At 41.7% G+C, this 22,640-nt stretch overlaps 1 protein-coding gene across 2 annotated transcripts in view; it reads left to right on the plus strand.

Moving 5' to 3' along the window:
* The window catches only part of GLRA3 (glycine receptor alpha 3), a 107,985-nt gene that overhangs the window by 23,741 nt on the left and 61,604 nt on the right, over positions 1–22,640 (plus strand). For both annotated transcript variants that reach the window (XM_072123759.1, XM_072123767.1), the window contains exons 2-3: positions 7,054–7,181; positions 16,742–16,809. In XM_072123759.1, the coding sequence (XP_071979860.1) occupies positions 7,054–7,181; positions 16,742–16,809 (196 nt within the window). The remainder of the gene's footprint in view (positions 1–7,053; positions 7,182–16,741; positions 16,810–22,640) is intronic.

Here is a 22,640-nt window from a genome sequence, read left to right on the forward strand (position 1 = left end):
CAAGAGCCAGTGGGCCCTGTCAAAAAATAGCCATTTTCCTCTGCTTTACTGTACAAAGAGGAGGAGAAGGAGGAAAATGAGGAGGAGGAGGAGTGGATCAATTATTCAGGTTGAGCTTCCTTCACCTGGTGGAGATTGGAAATTCTGAGAAATCCAGCCTTTATTCATTTTAATAAGCGTCAGCCTGTCAGCGCTGTCAGTCGACAGGCGTGTACGCTTATCGGTGATGATGCCACCAGCTGCACTGAAAACCCGCTCGGACAAGACGCTAGCGGCAGGGCAGGCAAGAACCTCCAAGGCGTACAGCGCCAGTTCGTGCCACATGTCCAGCTTTGAAACCCAGTAGTTGTAGGGAGCTGTGTGATCATTTAGGACGATGGTATGGTCAGCTACGTACTCCCTCACCATCTTTCTGTAAAGATCAGCCCTACTCTGCCGAGACTGGGGACAGGTGACAGTGTCTTGCTGGGGTGACATAAAGCTGGCAAAAGCCTTGTAAAGCGTACCCTTGCCAGTGCTGGACAAGCTGCCTGCTCGCCTACTCTCCCTCGCTACTTGTCCCGCAGAACTACGCACTCTGCCGCTAGCGCTGTCAGAAGGGAAATACTGTTTCAGCTTGTGCACCAGGGCCTGCTGGTATTCATGCATTCTCACACTCCTTTCCTCTGCAGGGATGAGAGTGGAAAGATTTTGCTTGTACCGTGGGTCCAGGAGAGTGAACACCCAGTAATCGGTGCTGGAATAAATTCTTTGAACGCGAGGGTCACGGGATAGGCAGCCTAGCATGAAATCTGCCATATGTGCCAGAGTACCAACGCGTAAGAATTCACTCCCCTCACTGGCCTGACTGTCCATTTCCTCCTCCTCCAACTCCTCCAACTCCTCTTCTTCTGCCCATACACGCTGAACAGTAAAGGACTCAACAATGGTCCCCTCTTGTGTCTCACCAACATTCTCCTCCTCTTCCTCCTCATCCTCCTCCACCTCCACCTCCTCCGATATGCGCTGAGAAACAGACCTGAGGGTGCTTTGGCTATCAACAAGGGAATATTCTTCCCCTGTCTCTTGTGACGAGCGCAAAGCTTCCGACTTCATGCTGACCAGAGAGTTTTTCAACAGGCCAAGCAGCGGGATGGTGAGGCTGATGATGGCGGCATCGCCACTGACCATCTGTGTTGACTCCTCAAAGTTACTCAGCACCTGACAGATATCAGACATCCACGTCCACTCCTCATTGTAGACTTGAGGAAGCTGACTGACCTGACTACCAGTTCTGGTGGAAGTTGACATCTGGCAGTCTACAATCGCTCTGCGCTGCTGGTAAACTCTGGATAACATGGTCAGTGTTGAATTCCACCTCGTGGGCACGTCGCACAACAGTCGGTGAGCGGGCAGTTGGAGGCGGCGCTGCGCTGCCCTGAGAGTGGCAGCATCTGGGCTGGACTTCCTGAAATGCGCACAGATGCGGCGCACCTTCGTGAGCAAATCAGACAGATTGGGGTATGTCTTGAGGAAACGCTGAACTATCAGATTTAACACATGGGCCAGGCATGGCACATGTGTCAGTCTGCCGAGTTGCAGAGCCGCCACCAGGTTACGGCCGTTGTCACACACAACCATTCCCGGCTTGAGGTTCAGCGGTGCCAGCCACAGATCAGTCTGCGCCGTGATGCCCTGTAATAGCTCTTGGGCGGTGTGCCTTTTGTCGCCTAGGCTCAGCAGTTTGAGCACCGCCTGCTGTCGCTTAGCGACGGCACTGCTGCTGTGCCTAGAGCTACCGACTGATGGCGCCGTGCCCACGGATGGTAGTTCGGAGGAGGAGGTGGAGGAGGGGTGGGAGGAGGAGGAGGCATAGTAGGCCTGAAACACCTGGACCGAGGTAGGCCCCGCAATCCTCGGCGTCGGCAGTATATGAGCAGCCCCAGTGTCAGACTCGGTCCCAGCCTCCACCAAGTTAACCCAATGTGCCGTCAGCGATATATAGTGGCCCTGCCCGGCAGCACTCGTCCACGTGTCCGTGGTCAGGTGGACCTTGTCAGAAACGGCGTTGGTCAGGGCACGGATGATGTTGTCTGACACGTGCTGGTGCAGGGCTGGGACGGCACATCGGGAAAAGTAGTGGCGGCTGGGGACCGAATACCGAGGGGCGGCCGCCGCCATGAGGTTGCGAAAGGCCTCGGTCTCTACTAGCCTATAGGGCAGCATCTCCAGGCTAAGCAATCTGGAGATGTGCACATTAAGGGCTTGGGCGTGCGGGTGGGTTGCACTATATTTGCGTTTCCGCTCCAGCGTCTGGGGTATGGAGAGCTGAACGCTGGTGGATGCTGTGGAGGATCGTGGAGGCGATGATGGGGTTTTTGTGGCAGGGTCCTGGGCAGGGGGCTGACTAGCAGCTGACACAGGGGAATGAGCAGTGGTGTGCACGGCCGGAGGTGAACGGGCTTGTTGCCACTGAGTGGGGTGTTTAGCATTCATATGCCTGCGCATACTGGTGGTAGTTAAGCTAGTAGTGGTGGAACCCCTGCTGAGCCTGGTTTGGCAAATGTTGCACACCACAGTCCGTCGGTCATCCGGTGTTTCCTTAAAGAACCTCCAGACTTCTGAAGATCTAGCCCTCGCCGCAGGAGCCCTCGCCACGGGAGCTTCACTAGTTGACACATTTGGCGCTGATGCACCAGCTCTGGCCCTGCCTCTCCGTCTGGCCCCACCACTGCCTCTTCCAACCTGTTCTGGTCGAGGACTCTCCTCCGTCTCAGAAGCACTGTGTTCACCCGGCCTCTCAACCCAGCTTGGGTCTGTCACCTCATCATCCTCCGATCCCTCAGTCTGCTCCCCCCTCGGACTTCCTGCCCTGACAACAACTTCCCCACTGTCTGACAACCGTGTCTCCTCATCGTCGGACACCTCTTTACACACTTCCACTACGTCAAGAAGGTCATCATCACCCACAGACTGTGACTGTTGGAAAACCTGGGCATCGGAAAATTGCTCAGCAGCAACCGGACAAGTGGTTTGTGACTGTGGGAAGGGTCCAGAAAACAGTTCCTCAGAGTATGCCGGTTCAAATGCCAAATTTTCCTGGGAGGGGGCAGACTGGGGGGGAGGAGGCTGAGGTGCAGGAGCTGGAGGAGTGGCGATTTCGGTGACATGGGTGGACTGCGTGGAAGACTGACTGGTGGTGGACAAATTGCTCGAAGCATTGTCAGCAATCCACGACATCACCTGTTCGCACTGTTCTGGCCTCAACAGTGCTCTACCACGAGTCCCAGTAACTTCAGACATGAACCTAGGGAGTGTAGCTCTGCGGCGTTCCCCTGCTCCCTCATCAGCAGGTGGTGTCTCACCCCGCCCAGGACCACGGCCTCTGACCCCTGCAGTAGTTGGACGCCCACGTCCCCGCCCTCGTCCTCTACCCCTAGCCCTCGGGTTAAACATTTTTAAAATGAGAGTTATAACTTTATTTTTTTTTTTACTTTTTTTTTGTTTTTTTTTGTGTTTTTTTTTTTTTTTTGTGTTTTTTGTTTTTTTTTGAGTTTTTAAAACCAAACAATGCTATCCTATTGCTATGGCTATTTTCTAGCCAAGTATCAAAGCACACTACTATGCCAGATGAGATGACACTGAGTTAGTGCCTAATTGAAATCCAACCCCTACTAAATTTTCCCACTTCGGTCTTTGCTATGGATATGTGCGTCACTAAGCGCAGAACACAGCGGTCGCAAGTCTCACTACAAATTGCTCAGAATTGGCTAGTACATGCACTGCAGAAAGTACAGCCACCAGCAGATCAACCAGAAATCAAATATATAGAACGCTACTGTATGCGTAAGTAAGCTCTTTGTATTCTCCTATGGCTATTTTCTAGCCAAGTATCAAAGCACACTACTATGCCAGATGAGATGACACTGAGTTAGTGCCTAATTGAAATCCAACCCCTACTAAATTTTCCCACTTCGGTCTTTGCTATGGATATGTGCGTCACTAAGCGCAGAACACAGCGGTCGCAAGTCTCACTACAAATTGCTCAGAATTGGCTAGTACATGCACTGCAGAAAGTACAGCCACCAGCAGATCAACCAGAAATCAAATATATAGAACGCTACTGTATGCGTAAGTAAGCTCTTTGTATTCTCCTATGGCTATTTTCTAGCCAAGTATCAAAGCACACTACTATGCCAGATGAGATGACACTGAGTTAGTGCCTAATTGAAATCCAACCCCTACTAAATTTTCCCACTTCGGTCTTTGCTATGGATATGTGCGTCACTAAGCGCAGAACACAGCGGTCGCAAGTCTCACTACAAATTGCTCAGAATTGGCTAGTACATGCACTGCAGAAAGTACAGCCACCAGCAGATCAACCAGAAATCAAATATATAGAACGCTACTGTATGCGTAAGTAAGCTCTTTGTATTCTCCTATGGCTATTTTCTAGCCAAGTATCAAAGCACACTACTATGCCAGATGAGATGACACTGAGTTAGTGCCTAATTGAAATCCAACCCCTACTAAATTTTCCCACTTCGGTCTTTGCTATGGATATGTGCGTCACTAAGCGCAGAACACAGCGGTCGCAAGTCTCACTACAAATTGCTCAGAATTGGCTAGTACATGCACTGCAGAAAGTACAGCCACCAGCAGATCAACCAGAAATCAAATATATAGAACGCTACTGTATGCGTAAGTAAGCTCTTTGTATTCTCCTATGGCTATTTTCTAGCCAAGTATCAAAGCACACTACTATGCCAGATGAGATGACACTGAGTTAGTGCCTAATTGAAATCCAACCCCTACTAAATTTTCCCACTTCGGTCTTTGCTATGGATATGTGTGCCACTAAGAGCTAAACACAACGGTAGCAAGTCCCCCTGCTAATTCCTCACAAAATGGTACTAGATGCAAATTAAAATAAAAAAAGTAGAACGTTATTGTAGCCCTAAGAAGGGCTGTTGGGTTCTTTGAGAATCACTCCTGCCTAACAGTAAGCTAATAGAACAGCCTAACGCTTTCCCTGAGCAGCAGCAGCTCTCTCCCTAGCGGCATCCAGACACAGAATGATCCGAGCAGCGCGGGCAGCGGCTAGTCTATCCCAGGGTCACCTGATCTGGCCAGCCAACCACTGCTATCGACGTGTAAGGGTACCACGTCATGCTGGGTGGAGTGCAGAGTCTCCTGGCTTGTGATTGGCTCTGTTTCTGGCCGCCAAAAAGCAAAACGGCGGGAGCTGCCATTTTCTCGAGCGGGCGAAGTATTCGTCCGAGCAACGAGCAGTTTCGAGTACCCTAATGCTCGACCGAGCATCAAGCTCGGACGAGCATGTTCGCTCATCTCTAATTGTTATCATTTAAATATGGAGTGCTGCCTTGCTTTTTATCTATGATCTCTATTATGTTAATGTCATCACTGATTGATTAAAATGTAAAACTACAATCCTATAAGTGGGGCATGACATAAATACATGCAGTACTGTATATGTGCGGTGAGATTGAAAATATCAGAATTGCAAACAGCAATCTAAAGAAAAACATAAAAATTTAGAACAGAAACATTTAGCTACTATGACATTTCCAAAAAGCACAGGGTTACGGACTCAACTACTTTGTATAAAGATGTGTCAATCTTTCTGGAAATTTGTTTTGAATAGAACAAAGTCTTTTGAAAAGAGACTTTCCTCTTTAGAACATACAGTACACACAATGAGTAACAGCAAAGTCTCAATGTTCCTGTAGTTTATTTGCTGCATGTGGGTGAGGAGAAAAATCACATCTAATATGGTGGCATTGCTCAACCAAGTAGGGTAGTCAGCAGCTACCATGTCATGGTTTTTATTGCACTGGTTTCAGGAGAAATTGGAATATTGAAATGTATCTGCGAAAATAAAAGGAAAATAAAACAATTTAATATGACATCTAAAAGAGTATATACCGGGGTATTATGTTTTTTGGAGCAACTATGCACTTTCCATCATCAGCCCCTGTGCAATGATCTGGATCTTTGCTAGAGTGATGAGAACTAGTTGATAATTCTTGGATTAGGCATGGTGTGGGTGACATATGATCCGGAAGGGTTACAGAGACACCAATGTGAAGAAATGTTGTATGGCAGAAAACATTACCATGCAGGTGATCTCTACAGATTCAGCTGTGACATTAAGGCTGCATTCACACAGCCGTGTGGGGGGCGTATATATAGCCGACATATATACGTCGGATATATGTCCTCCATAGATAGCAATGGGCGTACAGCACACGTTCCGTACCCTGTGAAAAGATAGGACATGGCCTATCTTTTCCCGGTATACGGCACCGTGCCGCCTGTTTCTCTATGGAGAGGGGCAGGGTTGAGCGGAATCCACCCCCTCCTTCTCTCCCAGGGGCCGCCTTGTAGCGAGCACACTTTAATTTGAATATGGCCTAAGAGAGGGAAGCAGTGGATTATTCATTATTTTGTGACACTCACTGCAGGTATTGTCATTAAATCAGTATTTCATCAGTCGGGGATAGGTGGGAGTCACCCAGACACTGCATCAATAAACTATTTAGTCAGTTTTCCAATGCTGAAACTGTACAGTTTATCTCCTATTCAAGTGCTGGAAGCAGAGCTGCTATCACCCAAAATATTTGCTGTGCAGTGCATGGAGCCTTCTATATCCAGCTTCATCCCTTCCCAGGCTTCAAAAACAGCTGATCCATATGAAGTCTGGGTTTTGAACCTCTGAGCTTAGCTTCAGGTTGTGCAAGAAATGATGATACCTTCTGATAGATCAAAATAATAAATGCAGTGATAGAACAGAGTCTGAGTCTGAGCTTTGAACATGGTCGTAGGTTGGTGTTGGCCTTTGTGGAACATCTTTCAGTGTCTTTTTTATATTTGTTTTCTGGCTTAACAATTCATTAACCCCTATGGATTCTATGTACTAAAGAACATGCTGGTGCTATTAGTTGGTGCTATAGCTGTACAGTAAAAAAAAAAAAACATTTTAAGCAGCTTGCAGTCTTCTTTATAAGTTTGATTACTTGAAGGTTTTTGTAAACTTTGCATTTTATCTTCTAGTTTGGTTGCCACCAAAGAAACAGACAGTGCTCGATCCCGTAGTCCTCCAATGTCACCGTCGGATTTTCTGGACAAACTTATGGGTAGAACATCTGGTTATGACGCAAGAATAAGACCCAACTTCAAAGGTAACATTTTTTTAAATTCTGCATTCAGAAACATTTTAAATTACATTTTTTTCAATGGAATTACAAGCTTTTTTTCATATATGCCTTCAAGATATTCTAAGTCTTTTCAATATTTAGTAAGCAATTGATGCAATCATTAATTTATTCAACCATTTGGGACTAACTGTGGTGAAAACAATGCTGTAGGGGCTCCTTATAATAAAATAATATGTTGTTTTTATGTAAATTCGGACTGAAGTAGCAATAATGAACTACACGGTACATGGATTGTTCGTTCTATTGAATTTTTGTTAGTAAACATTTCTAGCGTAAGGAAATAACATGCGCCTTGTGGCGAGAAAAGAGATTTTTTTTTTCTTCTAATTACTTGTTTTCTGGCCTGGAAGGTTGTAGATGGCTTTTATGAGTTAGTTAATGAAATAAAGCGGCTTCTATCCATTGTGTAACCTTTTATGAGGTCAGTTAAGTAAGCGATGCAATCTTCATCCACAGAGGAATATTATGTACCTGCATAAATGACCACAGGATGAAAGTCAATTGAGTTTTCATAATGAAGCTCTGAAAATAATGTTGCCGTCGTCACCACTGCTAATATCTTCTCTAATCTCTGAGCATCACATTATTGCAGCAGTCACTTCTTTTATTGCTTTGTCCTCATGCATATTAAATAGAACAGCAATGGAATTCATCTTTCTCGACGGTTTGAAACCCAAAGAATATATGGCAATTCTTTACAATGCTGCTGCATACTGTAGGCTATAAGATTCACCGACAAACTATTTATACTTTATTCATTCATCTTACAACACTAAAGTAGGCTGATGTAGAGTTTTATGAAATTATAGCAATAGAACAAATGTGACTAGTTAAATAGTAGTTATTGAAAGGACATTCATCCATACTGGTTGGACGCCAGTCATTAATCCCTATTATGAGTATTTATAATAGATGTATTTAATGTGAAAACCTCTTTAAGGCATATTGTTTAAGATTTCTCATCCTCTATGCTATCTTCTTTGTTATGCATGATTCAGCTGAATAGCTTCACAAGGGCAGCTGGAGACTAAACCATTTCTGCCTGCTGGGAGGACAGTGTGATAAACCTTCACACTGTATTCTTCTACAGAATCTGTGAGATCTAAGTGTACAGTCAGGGGGCTAGGCTGTTACCTTTATCATTATAACTGTGTATCTCTGTAGTTGTGGTATGTGCCATGGAAAGCCTATGTGTTACAGCGCAGACAGCTGAATCATGAGGAAGTGAGGGACTTGTTGTAAGATGCATAAATCCATGTAATTCTGAGCAGGTCACAATGATATCAGACAAAATAAGTGACAAAAAGGAACATACTGGGAGGCTGGAAATATAATAAAAGGGAGGGGAATATCAAAGTATCTGATAATAAACTTCATTTTTATTCATAAATTTGTGGTCTTTGGTCAAAATAATGTGATTTTCTATGAAATATTTTGTCTTTATTTATATACTCGTGTATAAGCCGAGCTTTAGAGTACAAAAAATGTCCTGAATAACTCCAGCTTATAGACGAGTTAATAAAAAAATAAACTTACATACTCACCTTCTGTTACTCCCTGATGCTCCGCATCGCTCCTCTTCCTTCTCTTCTTCACTGGTAACAGAGTGGGCAGAGACACGTCGGTGCACACTATGACATCAGCATTGGCTTCTGACATCATAGCATGAGCCGGCAGTCAGAGCAGACAATGAAGGGCAGGGCATTATATTATGAGGGGGGCTGCAGGGCATCCCATTAATGGGGGGCTGCAGGAAATTACATTATCTGGGAGCTGCAGGGCCCGACTTGCTACTCAAGTATAGGCCTAGGCAATAGATGTTGGCATAGATTACTGATTTAACCTCCAACAGTATCCTGGTGCAGGCTATAGTAAATTTAGATTAACCAAAAAGCAAAATGTCCAATATATATATAAATATATAAAATATAATTTCTGTTATTTCCTTACTGAAAAGCACATACATAATGATAAATATTAGCTTAAAAATTAGCTTATAGTACAAGACAGGGATGGGGTAAACCTTGGTAATGTAGGCAAAATGCTTTATGGGAAATGCACAAATATCCTGATTGTCCTCTCATTGTTTATGACTAGCTAGACTCCCTCAATGTATGATGATCTGGATCACAAAGTCTTCTAAAGTTCCGAGTGATACTTGCATTGCTGGGCTCAGGTTCCCCTTTACCCAACACACGTTTCACATTTGCTTCTTCAGGAGGCTATGAGCAATTTCTGTAACATTCGGTATGTGTTTTTAATGCAATGAAATAATAATAATTATATTTTATATTTACACATATTAGCCCACATTTATTAAAGCCCCTGCACCAGTTTTTCGTCTGACTTTGAACATTATTTTTAGAGATTAATTTCTAAAACTGCACTATACCCGACGCAATACAGAATTCTGCACTCAAAGGGGCTTCCGGTGGACAGTCAGACAATGGGGCAGATTTACTTACCTGATCCAGTCGCGATCCTGCGGCGGGTTCTCCGACGCTGATTCGGGTCCGGCCGGGATTCACTTAGGTCCATGCGCCGATATCCACTAGGTGTTGCTGCTGCGCCGAGGGCCGCTGGAGTTCACCAGAGTTCACCTTCTATTTCTTGGTGCAGGTAAGTGCGTGTCAAGCGACACTTTTTAAAAAAAAAATCATGATTTTTCCGAATCCGTCGGGTTTTCTGGCGGCCACGCCCCCCCCCCCAATTTCCGTCACATGCATGTCAGCGCCGAATCGCTACAATCCGATCGCGTGCGCAAAAAATCCGGGGTAATTCGGTGCAAATCGAAAAATTCAGGAAACCCGACGGAAAAAAAAGCGATTTGGGCCATTAGTAAATGACCCCCATTGCGTCACATTTATCATGCAGAGAATTGTGTCGCACACCCTTCATTAATCTTGTGCTCCCTGCACTGCTTGGGAAATGTGCACGTAATTTTTTTGGTGCACCTTTAACATAGGGCGTGCAACACAATTCTGTTGAGTCGCTATAATAAATATGGCGCATGGTCCTACTCTGCACCGATAAGCTCCCTCCAGTGCGCTATAAATGTCGACCGCTGTGTTTTGGAGATATGTAACCTACTAGTATTGGAGCAGTGTAGTAAATTTAGATGCCTCTGGTGTCCGCCAGGTGTCCCACAACCGTCATACCAATTTTTCAAATAAGTGGCATGAGGGTGGTGCGAAGGGAAAAGGTCGCTGTGCACCAGGAATTGTAATTTTTCATGCCCTGCAAACCAGTACACTGGCATACATTACATGATAAATACCCCCTGTGTCTGTGTAATCTATTCAGCTCTAGTTTAATGAGGTATTTGATGGTGTGTTTACTCTTAGGCTGCATTTGGTTGGGTTTATATAGTCATTTTCTCTTTTCCTGGGCTGAGTTCTATTGTAATTACTATAGTGATTGTCTTCACTCCCAGACTGTGCTCTAATGATGATGCCGTCCTCTCAATGTGTCAACTCACTTCAGCTCTTCTTTCATAGACTATTTTTTCATTGAGTCCCTTGGTTTTATTTCTTGGTGTTACATTATCTGGTGTTAAAGTGGTTGTCTGCTAAAAGAAAATTGCTTGCAAATGCTATCTTTTTGTAGTATAAATACTTTCAGATGTCAAGTTATTACACATTTCAACATCTTCCTTTATTTATTTTATCCGCACTTGAAAAGCCAATTTTTTTACACATGAAAAGATAGGTTCCTCTCTATTTAGTGTGAGGAGTGATTTACCCCCCAACACTCTCACACTGCTCCTGAAATACCTCCAAATATTTCAGGCATGATACACTTATTTTGAACCGAATACTGCTGACATCTGTGACTACATAGTGTGATGAGACACAGGATGGGATACTGTATACTTCTTTAGAAGCTTTGTTTATTGGCAACCTCTGAGTTAATAAAAGACACACCTGTGGATATTTTTAAGATACACCTGAAACACTCTATTTCTTTGTGTAACATCATGGAAACGTCTAAAAAAAATCAGCCAAGATATCAGGAAGAGAATCCTGGACTTGCATTAGTCTGTTTCACCCTTGGGTGCAATTTCCAGATACCTAGTGGCAAATTCATCTGTTCAATTATACGCACGTACAAACAAGATAGGAATGTCCAGCCATGATACCACTTGGGAAGGAGAAAGGTTCTATGTACCATGGCTGAATGTTTTTTGGTCTGAAATGTGCATATGAATCCAAGAACAAAAGCAAAATACCTTGTGAAGATGCTGGTTGAAGCTGCTAAGAGTTAACCACAGTGAATTGAGTACTGTACCAACATGAAGTAAAGGCATCTCGGCCCAGAAAAAGTAATTACAGGGGGTCCCCTACTTAAGAACACATGATATACAGATGATCCCTAGTTATAAACGGACCTCTGGATGTTGGTAATTTACTGTAGCCTTAGGCTACAATAATCATCTGTAGGAGTTATAAAAGGTGTCTAAAATTAAGCTTTATTGTTAATCCTGGTTCTTATGACAACCCAACATTTTTAAAATCCTGCTGTCACAAAGACCAAAAGAAATTTGGCTGGTGTTAAAATGATAAAATATTCAGTTCCGACTTACATAGAAATTCAACTTAAAAAACTTAACAAACCTACAGAAGCTATCTTGTACATAACCCGGGGACAGCCTGTACTCCAAAAGAAACAAAAGAATTACAAATGCATATGTGACTTGTCTGTGTTACTCACTCCTCAGATCTTAGCCCCCACCTTTGTGCTCCTCCCTCTTGCTCCTTCACAAAGGTGAGCTTGTGAGCTGACATCAGTGGGGTAGGGAGGAGCTGTACAGGATCACATTAGTGGGTGCTGAGAGCTGAGGAGTTTGCAGTACAGACAAGTCACCTGTTGTTTTTTGAAATGCATCCAAACCAAAGCCCAACCCCTGTGACTACACAGTGGATTCTGTCAGGGTGCAAGGTAAGTTATAACACACAATTATATTGTAATGCAAATGCGTAGAAAAAAACAGAAAGACATATTTGCACTGCAGGTGTCATGGGCTTCTACAACCTGCCTTTAGTGAAAATTAGGTCCCTGGTGAAAGGTTCCCTTTAAGCAACATCTTCAGACATCAGCTAGGAAGTTAAAGCTTAGGCGATAATGGATCTTTTAAATGGCCCGCTACTGCCAGAATGGCTTAAGTATAACAAAGTCCGTGTTTTGGAGGGGCCATCACAAAAAAAAAAAACTTAAAATGCAGGTGCAAGTAAGGCAGGAATGCAGCCAAATTCCTAATGTGAGCAACTTGTGGAAGAATGATCACATTGTTAGAAACAAGTCATACAGTTTAAGGCCAATAGTACCAAATACTAATGAAACATATGTAAAATATTGCAGAAAGTAAGAAAAGGCTCACAATTTCCCTCTCTCATTATGCTGTCATTTAGCAAATATATAATTTTGGTTCTCCTAATTAAACTGCACCAGAAAAAGTTTATTTTGATTTAATGTCAAATAGTGAGAAAAACATGAATATGTGCCTTTTTATATGGTGTATGTAGACTTTTGGTTTCAGTTGTATCTTCAGTATGTTTACCAGTACCATAGAATTGTAGAAAAAAATAAAAACTGAAAGCAAGGTATTAGCATATACAGTACATATACATATACCAATACTTTGTGTCTGTAAAGAAGAGTATTGCAATATTGAAGAATATTGCATCTACGGATGCTCTGCTCCTATGATAAGAGAAATCTCCTGGTAAGAAAGTAAGGGTTAAAAAAGGCATTTAAGAGGATGACATTATATTCCAAAATAATGTATCTATTTTTTGCAAAACAATTGATTTTTTTGTCATTCCCTTAAAGGAGGTTTCTAGGCATGAACTGTTAATTGTCTAGACTGGCACTGCCACCAGTCAACTTTGTGCAGTTCTTGTGGTAGCACTATTACATAGTCGACTGGTTCTTTACTATATGGCCCGTAGTAAGATTCACTGCAAACAGCTGATTGGTGGGATCATATCCTCATATGGCTCAGTTCCTTACATGGCTTATAAATAGGTCAAAAATATGTTTTAATAAATACCAATAATCGTACCCACTTCTTAAGTGACAGGCCACTATGCTATGCAAACAGAGAATACCAACAAGAAGCATATGAGACCATGTATCATACTGCCAGTACCAAAATACAAAATATAAATCTTTATTAATACATATAGACAATCAAAAATTGGACATTAAAAACATACACATTAAAACCATAAGAACAAACAGCACGGTGGTGGTCAATGCATTAGCCATAGTATAGAATAATACGTCATAACAATCTACAAAATTGATCCATGAATGTAAAAATAAGGGCTGTACCGAGCACAGAGAATATAAACTACATCACAGTTAAATACCAAGTGTCAAAGTATTATACCTGTGCCTCAGGTCAAATTAGCCCCAGACCACCACCACAGCACCCCAGCTGGTTTTGTGTGTGAGGGTAGATATATCCTCCCCCCGCCTTGCCACAGCACACCCCCTTGGGGAAGCGACGGCGAAACGCGCGTCAAAAAAAAAATATATATATATATATGTTTTGTCTATAAGAAGTTTCTGGCCCAATATACTGGAGTATATGCCAACCCAAGTATAAGCCGAGGCCCCTAATTTTACCACAAAAACCTGATAAAATATATATTTTTTTTACTCGAGTATAAGCCGAGTTGGGGTTTTCAGCACATTTTTTTGGTGAAAAACTAGGCTTATACTCGAGTATATATGGTACATTTCCCTTCTCAGGTCATCAGTATGTCATCAGTGCAGCTCTAACACTTACACGCATGTATACTCCATGCACTAGAACCTATAAAATAGATAGCAATGAATGCGTAAAGCTCTGACCACTGTATATCAGCTGCAAAAGGGAATTACACAGAAGTAACAGGAGCATCCGTCCCCGGTCATTGCTGCTTTGACAATAGACAGAGCCTTCTGCACTCGGCTTTGTCCACTGTCCAGTAAACAGTGTGATACCAATATCTCATCAACACCACATGCAAATCCTCACAAGCAAAATTATAGCAGAATAACCCGTTTCCTTTTTATTTCCTTTTAGTAATTGGCAATTTGTGTTCTGAACTAGAATATTTATTATCACTGTTCTTTATGACACAATGTTATGTTTTATTCATTGTGCAATTTTTATTCTATTTCTCTTGATGCCTTCATAGAGGGAACTTCTAATTATGTTTGCTGGTTTATATATTTTCAACAAAAAAAGCTCTTAATTAAAACCCCGAATGCAGGAGGGATGTATTGTAGTGTTATCGACCTGCAGCAGCGGTGTCAAACATAATTTTACCAAGGGCCAAATCAACCCTATGGTTGGCTTTTTACTGGGCCAATGGCACTTTATAATTGTAACTTAAAGGGGTATTCCAGGAATAAAAGCATTCTTCATATTCAAATGGGTCATTAAATACAAGCTAATATTTAATTAGCTGTTATTTAAAATTTTGCTCCCCTTAGCAGACACATGCTGTGGTCATAAGAGTTAATAGAGAATTAAAATGCTACTGACCCTTCAATCAGTCTCATGACTTTGTCCACGTGAAGGAAACACAGGACAGAAGATGGCCGCTGGTCACATGTCCACATCACATGCTCTGCACCTACCTGGGAAGATCATGTGATCACCACTATGTTTGGCTGTTGTAGTTTGGTTACAGTGCATCCAGTATGGCCGGTGTTGTGGTGAGGCCTCATCTCAGTGATATAATGTGCAGTGATGGCAATTACACATCATTACTATGGTAACAGAGCAGGACTGTCTGTTACATCATCACTAGGAGTAGTGCATGACAGGGAGGAGCGGTTACTGAGAACTCATGGGAGTATTAGTTATAGATGGCGGCCATCTTGGTGATAACTCCGCCTACTTTAGAAGACCATATTAAAGCTCTATTTTATGATTGATGACATTGTGATTTGTTGTATTCATTTATTTATAGCATTATGGGTTTTTGCATCAGAAGTTTATATTACCGGTATACCCCTTTAACTAAAAAACTCTTAAAAAGCACTCATTAGTTCCCAATACCCAAACCAATTTCTTGGTAGTAACATTCAGAGCATGGAGGGGACATGCCTAGCTGACTTTATGTGTTTCGAGCTAGGAGCAGGACCACAGTATAGATCAGGCCATGGCTGTTGAGACAGTGTGTTTGACATGTGCGTCCTACAGTACTATGCTATATGACTCAAAAATGCCACATTTAAACCATTACCTGCTTAATATTTTAGTAAAGCAGTGAACATCTTACAAGTGTAAATGCAAAGGAACATACACATAAAAAGTAACTAAACATCATTTTAAATGTACAAATAGAAAAACCCAATCCTTGTGCATAAAATATTATTTACATTATTAAGAAGAAAAACCCATAATGTGATAGCATAAAATGTAGAAATACTTGCTGTATTATCACTATATAAAGCATCTGGATAGACATACCCTAATATAACAAGGTCCAGAGGAGTGTAAACTGCAGATAGACTCCAATAAGTATTATATAAAGAAAGCTAGTTTTTTCACGTTTTAAACATCAGCCATGGTCAGACCCATGGATAAACGTGTTTCTAGATAAGAACATATCTTTATCCATAATGCTGTACAATCCCTTTTAATACACTTCCAGGAAGTTTGAACACTGAGTCACCATTGTAGTTCATTGGCTTTTATTATTTGGTCTTGCATACCTCATCATTGAAATCTTATTAGAAAGACATCACAAAAAAAATCTACAGTCACATTGAACACATGAAGGGAGATTCATCAATCTGTCTACGCCAGCATTCTGTAGTAATTTCCATCTAAACGCCACATCTATTAAGGGTTTTAGACCATTTTTGGACTTGGCCAAGAAGGGGGTGTGATCTCAGGAGAGGGGCCATGTCTGTCAGTCAGTCTGTCCGTCAGAAAATTCTGGCGTAAATTAGACCAACTAATAGCTGCTGTAAAGTAGACTCCACAACTTCAGATACATCATCCATTATGCAGAATATGACTGTGGAGTCTCTACTGGTATACATCTCCCTCATTGTATCATGTTTTTGATGCAAAAGCTGAAAGCAAACCTGTCATCAGGATCACACATTTTCACCTTGTGATAGTTTCTCATATCCTTTTAAATACTAATTCCCAATCTGCTTGTATCACTAACATTATTAGATCTACTCAGTTTTAAAAGTTAATAACAGCGAGCACTTGTTAGCACTTGCGATTATTTTGCCCTCCCCGCCACCTCACGCCAATGGGACATGAAGGGGTGTGATGGCGTGTGTGCGGCCGGCCAAGCGAAGGGGGCGGCTGGCTGGGAGTGGGCCGGCGCGGGCACTCACTGCTGCCGGGGACTTTTCATATGCGTAAAATAAATGCTGCGCAAATGCCTGCTCCGATACATCAAGAGGTGAAGCTTTTTAGAGTGTAGTAAACAAATGGTATACATACGTATAGTCTAGACAACTATACCACAATATTTATTGCATTATTATTTCTTGTTTTACAGGACCTCCAGTAAATGTCACCTGCAATATATTTGTTAACAGCTTTGGATCAATTGCCGAAACAACAATGGTATGTACATGGTATAAATATGAATGTATGAACTGATACTTCTCCAGAAATGTTTACCGAATCTCTACCAAAACTCGAGAGATCCATTAAGCTTGAAGCACAAAAATTTGGAATGAACACTGAAGTCAAGTCCCCTTGTCTCCACATGCCCCCTTTGCTGTGACGCGCCTCCTTATATATTACATGGCCCTCTATGACGCTGCAGCCATCCTACACCCTGATTTAGAGTATATGCACATGTCAATAAGTAGGGGAAGTAGAAGGATATGCACTTTTGTATAAAATCTCAATGGCTAAGTATCTAAGACTACAGAGTACCCTCTTACGGCAGCTATTCATAGATTTTGCGGGGCAATACATATAAAGGGGTATTCCAATGAAGACAAGATTCTTAAATTTACTCAGGATAACAAAACAACAGCATTTCACAAATATAATTCCAACCTGTCTCTATCAGTCCTGGTATATATTTTGGTTGTCCTGGCATCCGACTTTAAATTTTCTGACTATGGTCAGATTCTTATCATGAATAGCTTCTCTTGTCTGTATGCTGCAGTGTGCTCTGCCTCCTGCCCCCCCTCCTGCTTGACTCTGTGTTTTATTCATTTGGTGAGGAAGCAGAGCTGAGAGTCATTGTTCTGTATCTAAAACCTGTATCCTGATAATCTAAGCACATTGTCAGCACACAACATCTCATAGCACAGAGGAATCATGAAGTGTCTGCTTAGAGAGTCCCCACCCCAATGTTACACTGACCAACACTGAGTGATAGGAGCTAAAACAACAATAAAATTGAGTAAAATTGTAAAGTATGGGGGTTAAAAATTATATCTATTGTGTAAACCTAACAGGAGATTAATTTGAGAACTTTCTTTCATTGGCAAACCCCTTTAATGGTTAAAACAGGTTTCAGGGATTGATCATTAATAATACATTGTTGGAGGGGATGGTGCTCTCGATAATCAACTGCTTTAAAGAGAATCTGTCAGTTTTTTTCACTATTAATAGCTGCAGAAAAGAATTATTTGTGTTAAAAATGTACTTTTGCTGCATCCTTCTGGGTATGAGAATGTTTTATGTTTAGATCAATTGTTTTGTGAACATCTATATATAATTGAAAGAGTATAAATATGTACAGTACAACATAATAGATCACTTGGATCTATCCACTAGGATTTTGTCCCCTTTTGTTTTCTGTGCCTCATTATGCAAATCTCATTATGAAAATGTGTTTGTTTTCATACAACGCAGAGACACAGTCAGATAGGACACAGCTGTTGATTTTCCTGGTCATTTCAATTTTGTAGGCACCAAATGTTAATGAAAACAATTCGGGCAACCAACCAACTGCTATGGCACATACTGTAGCTGATAAAATGTTAGAAATGTAGCTAAAGGAAAAGAAGTGCATGATGTAAACACAGAATATTTGGAAATATCCATAAAAAACAATGGGATCCATCCTTTTGCTGCAAGGTCTATACCTAATATGCATCAATGAAGATTGTTGATATTTAATGAATAATGAGGCGATATTGAAATGGAATCTGCCAGTAGTTTGAGTATGCTTTGGTAGCAACAGGACTGTGAAAAGTTTTCCAGGATTTGCCCAAGTGCATTGGAGTTGGGCCCTCACTCTGCTGTGCTCTCTGTATTAAATGGAATAGGGAGAGGGGGATTGTGGTTGTTTTAAAGAATAACACTGTGGCCCATCTGTCACCACCGGCCTGCATCGAGTGCACTTTCGTCTATGTGATGTCACTGCTGAGCCTCTGATTCGAACAGACAGGGGTGTTGACGTCTTTGTTCTGATCAGGAGCTCTGGACAGGGGTGAGTTTATGGTATTTGTTAATATATTTTATTCCCTGGCTCTATATGGAAATAACCCTGATTGTGGGCGATCCCTTTAAGGTGTTCTGTAGCTCCTCCTTCAGTTTTGAGTCATTGCTGTAGTATTCAACCAGAAGCCTGTTACCATTTTACATGCAGAAGAGGGGAGAGGCTGTGGATCCATTTAATGAATAGAGGACTGTAACGTGATCACAGCCCTGCTGCTACTGCAGAAATGTTTGTCCATTTTCTACAGTCCTGCTTCTACTAACATATATAAAGGCATGGCTGCCTGTGTGCAAAAAGATGTGATTGAAGATCCTATTAAATGTATTTACCACACTTTTGAAGACAGAACTTAATGATAACAACATAGGGAAAGCCTTTGTCCTTATAAACAGATCATAACCAATCACATACTGAGCATACAAAAACATTATATAATTCATCTAAAGATTACACCGTTATGCCCCTAATGGCTTACACACAAAGATGGTTTTAGTAAAACTAACCCCACTTAAACCTAAACAGTACCTTGTGCTGTAGTTTATAAGTGTTTAAATTATGCTTATATATCATTTACTGCAGTCAGTTTTATTGCTCCACTCTCCATCCTAAAATCCAGTCCAGAAGGCTCAATCATACAGTCCATTTCCGCCTCGGCCCGACTTTGAACCCTGTCCCTATGACATCCCTCTACTCTCAGGAATGAGCAGTTTGATGACCTCTATTAGCCGACAATGCACAGTGCTGGCTTCTCAGTGTGGTGGAGAGCACAGTAGTCTCTATATGGCAAATTGGCCACATTGGATGAATTATAATAAAGTTAGAATAATGGATAAATAAAATTTTAAAAACTTTGTTATCACTGTAATTGTAGAAAAGAAAAGTACAAAATTGCTTCCCTCCGGCTTCTCCTTGCTTGCTCCTGCATTGATTCTTAGGTCTCTCATTATGCACAAATAGGAAAAGACCAGTCAATCATATCCTGATACCCGTTAATTGAGAATCTGTTGACAGGTTCCCCTTAATGTAAACGTCAGTGGTGGTCTTTATGAGTGATGGGTAATAAGTCATATTTCTGAATTCAGGTTAAAATTCCTGACTGCATAGTGGATGGGGAAAAGCCACAGTGGACATCACTAGAACCATGAAAGTGAGAATTAAAAATAATGGCCAAAAAAAGCCTTGAATCAAAGCTTTCTATAGGCTCAGTGCATCGATTTCCACTCCATGTATTTGTCAGAGGTGCACAGTGACTTAGAGAAGTAATGTTATAATTATACTGGATCTGGTGATCTTCATGACCTTAGGATGATAGCGATAGCTCAACAAACCATTGCAGCCGATGTTTGAATTAACATGTCCTATAAAGACAGGGTAGAAGTAAGACTTGTTCAGCTTGCGGTTAAGTGCCTGGCTATTTCTGGAATTTTAGGAGAAAGCAAATATGTGCAAGTCATGGAGTCTTTGCCAGGAGGAGAACCCCTATGAGCCGAGGTAAAACCTGCATCTATTACACATTTATGATGTGTTTTTAGAAATACCAACAATGTCTCATTAGGAAATATCCATTTTAAGGTTATAGCCAAAATTATTTAGCATACGGTATGTTAATGCTTATCGTGAGTCAAAAAAAAATTTCACTAAATTTCAGGCTACGATGTGCAAGACAATCCATTCATTTCCAGGCCAACTGATAAGTCATGTACAAGGGGCTCCTGGTTTCAAACTTTAACATGTGGCAAGGTCTCTCCCAGGAAAATGTATACAATGGCTTGGTGTTCTTAATGCTGGTACCTTCAAATTCTAGGAATTCTATATGCTAATTATATTTACCTTGTAAGACCACCCCCTTAACATCAAGCATGACTTTCTAGAAGCCTAATGACATGATGTAAGGTTCACATTCTAGGCACAGCTTCATTACTAAACTGATTCCTCCTTTTACACCCAATAAGACATCTCCTTGCCCCCATGATAATAGACATTGATTATGTAAGGTGTGGGATGTGTGTGTGATGTAAGGAGGCCGGAGCCACCAGATGTATCCAGTTCGGCAAAGGAGCAGGGATTTCATCATAAACTGGCACACCTAGCACCAACATATGATAAATAAATTACCTGCTATGTGTACATCATGCCTTCACTAGCTCTCATATACAGGCACAGCTTCACTCCTGAATATTTCCCCTTATGGAGACTATTAAAAAAGCTTTGCCATTCTGAGGGCAGACCCTCTCCCTTAGCCCCTCTACAGATTCTTTTGTAAATGAGCTTGTCTCCATATCTGCAATCTAAAACAATACAATATATATGATCTTACCCTTTACCCTACCCCTGTGAAAGAGTAAAGGTCAGGGGTGTAACTATGGGGCCCTCAGTGTCAGGGGGCCCCGTCATCCGACCTGACACAATAAAGAATGGAGGATGTGCACCATTATATCTATATTGTACTGCACATGTCCAGCATAATATGTATATAACATATACTGTGGTGTATATATGTATATATCTATATATGGTGTCTGTATACACTGTTTGTGAGTATGTTGCATATGGCACTGTATGTGTGTGTATATGTAAGGGGGGCCCCATACAGTACCCTGCTAGGGGGCCCTGTCTCTCCTAGTTATGCCGCTGGTAAAGGTAGCACATAACCGTGAGAAGGTTGACTTTGAATCTCTCTCTGAAGCAACAGGACAGTTGGCTAAGTGAAGGAGTTATACAGATTGTGTAAAAGAAATCGGCTAGAAAATCTTTAATGAATATCTTTAATATAGAAAGTTTCTTTATTTAAGGACAATATAAAATAAATCTTTGTGCAAAATCAAATTGTTAAGACAAATTATGTGTAAAATTATCATTTTAAGCGCTGTACTTACCTTATCTTTATCTGCATAATTTTTTCCATTCTTTACATTCCCATGTAATCCGTTTACATCTACCGTCTGGGTCTGTGGCTTCCATTGTGATTTTCTTTGCCATCCATCACTCAGTCCTCATTTGTCTTTGACTTCTTACAACTGGGGAAGCTACACATACGTAAGTCAATAAATAATGCATTGAATATAACATTGTGCGGTCCAAGGCGTTTTTTTTTCTCCTGAGCTAAGACACCTAAAGGTTATTTGAAAACCAAGCAAGCGTAGAGGTTTGATGGATCTTATATGCATAAATCATTGCTGGCGCTTGGCACGGACTTCAGAACGCCCGTAATGATGTTAGACGTTAACATACATTGTGTAACAAATGGCATGGCCTTTTATCAATTAAATGTTTAATACATTAATTCTCTGTAATCTCGGCATCTATTAGCATAAACCTGGGAAGTGCTGACATGCCGCTCCATGACAAATTGTCTTGTGCAATTTAGCGAATACACTGGATGGAACCTGCCGCGGAGGGCATCATATTGTAGCTAGACCGCGGCCCTGAATCACTGAATCAATTCTGAACGCAAATCTTTGAGATTCGACTGAACAACAGCTGCTTAGTTGCTGCATGGGCAAATTAATCTATTCAAATCCCACAGCTGAATCTCCCCTTCTGCATTTTAAGCTGACTACATCATAATACAGACATACAAGCATACTAACCCTCTCACTGCTGAGATTTACAGAGAAATCATTACTTCCCATGTCCTTCCTTCTAATATTCTCGTCATGCAAAAGGATCAGGGGAAAAAATAAGCAGTTATCTGTTTGGAGCAGGGCAGCGGAGAAAATTACATTGAGGAAAATCAATGCTTTGTTTATGCATTCAACTAAAGGCAAATCATAGCTGGAAGACAAATTGCTCCGAGGGGTCAGAGTACGTTCCAATATTCACAAGTAGATGGCTTTCCATTCGATGACAGCACATAATAGATTTGCAAATGATTGACTACCGGGGGACATATTTGTTCAGTATGTCTTACCTTTGCAGAATACAGGTCGGATTGTTACTTATGGAGAAAAGGTTTCATATCCCTGAAGTCAATTTCCTCTAGGAAATATAT

This window comes from Engystomops pustulosus, chromosome 1 (assembly GCF_040894005.1).
Source record: "Engystomops pustulosus chromosome 1, aEngPut4.maternal, whole genome shotgun sequence".
Taxonomy (NCBI): Eukaryota; Metazoa; Chordata; class Amphibia; order Anura; family Leptodactylidae; genus Engystomops; species Engystomops pustulosus.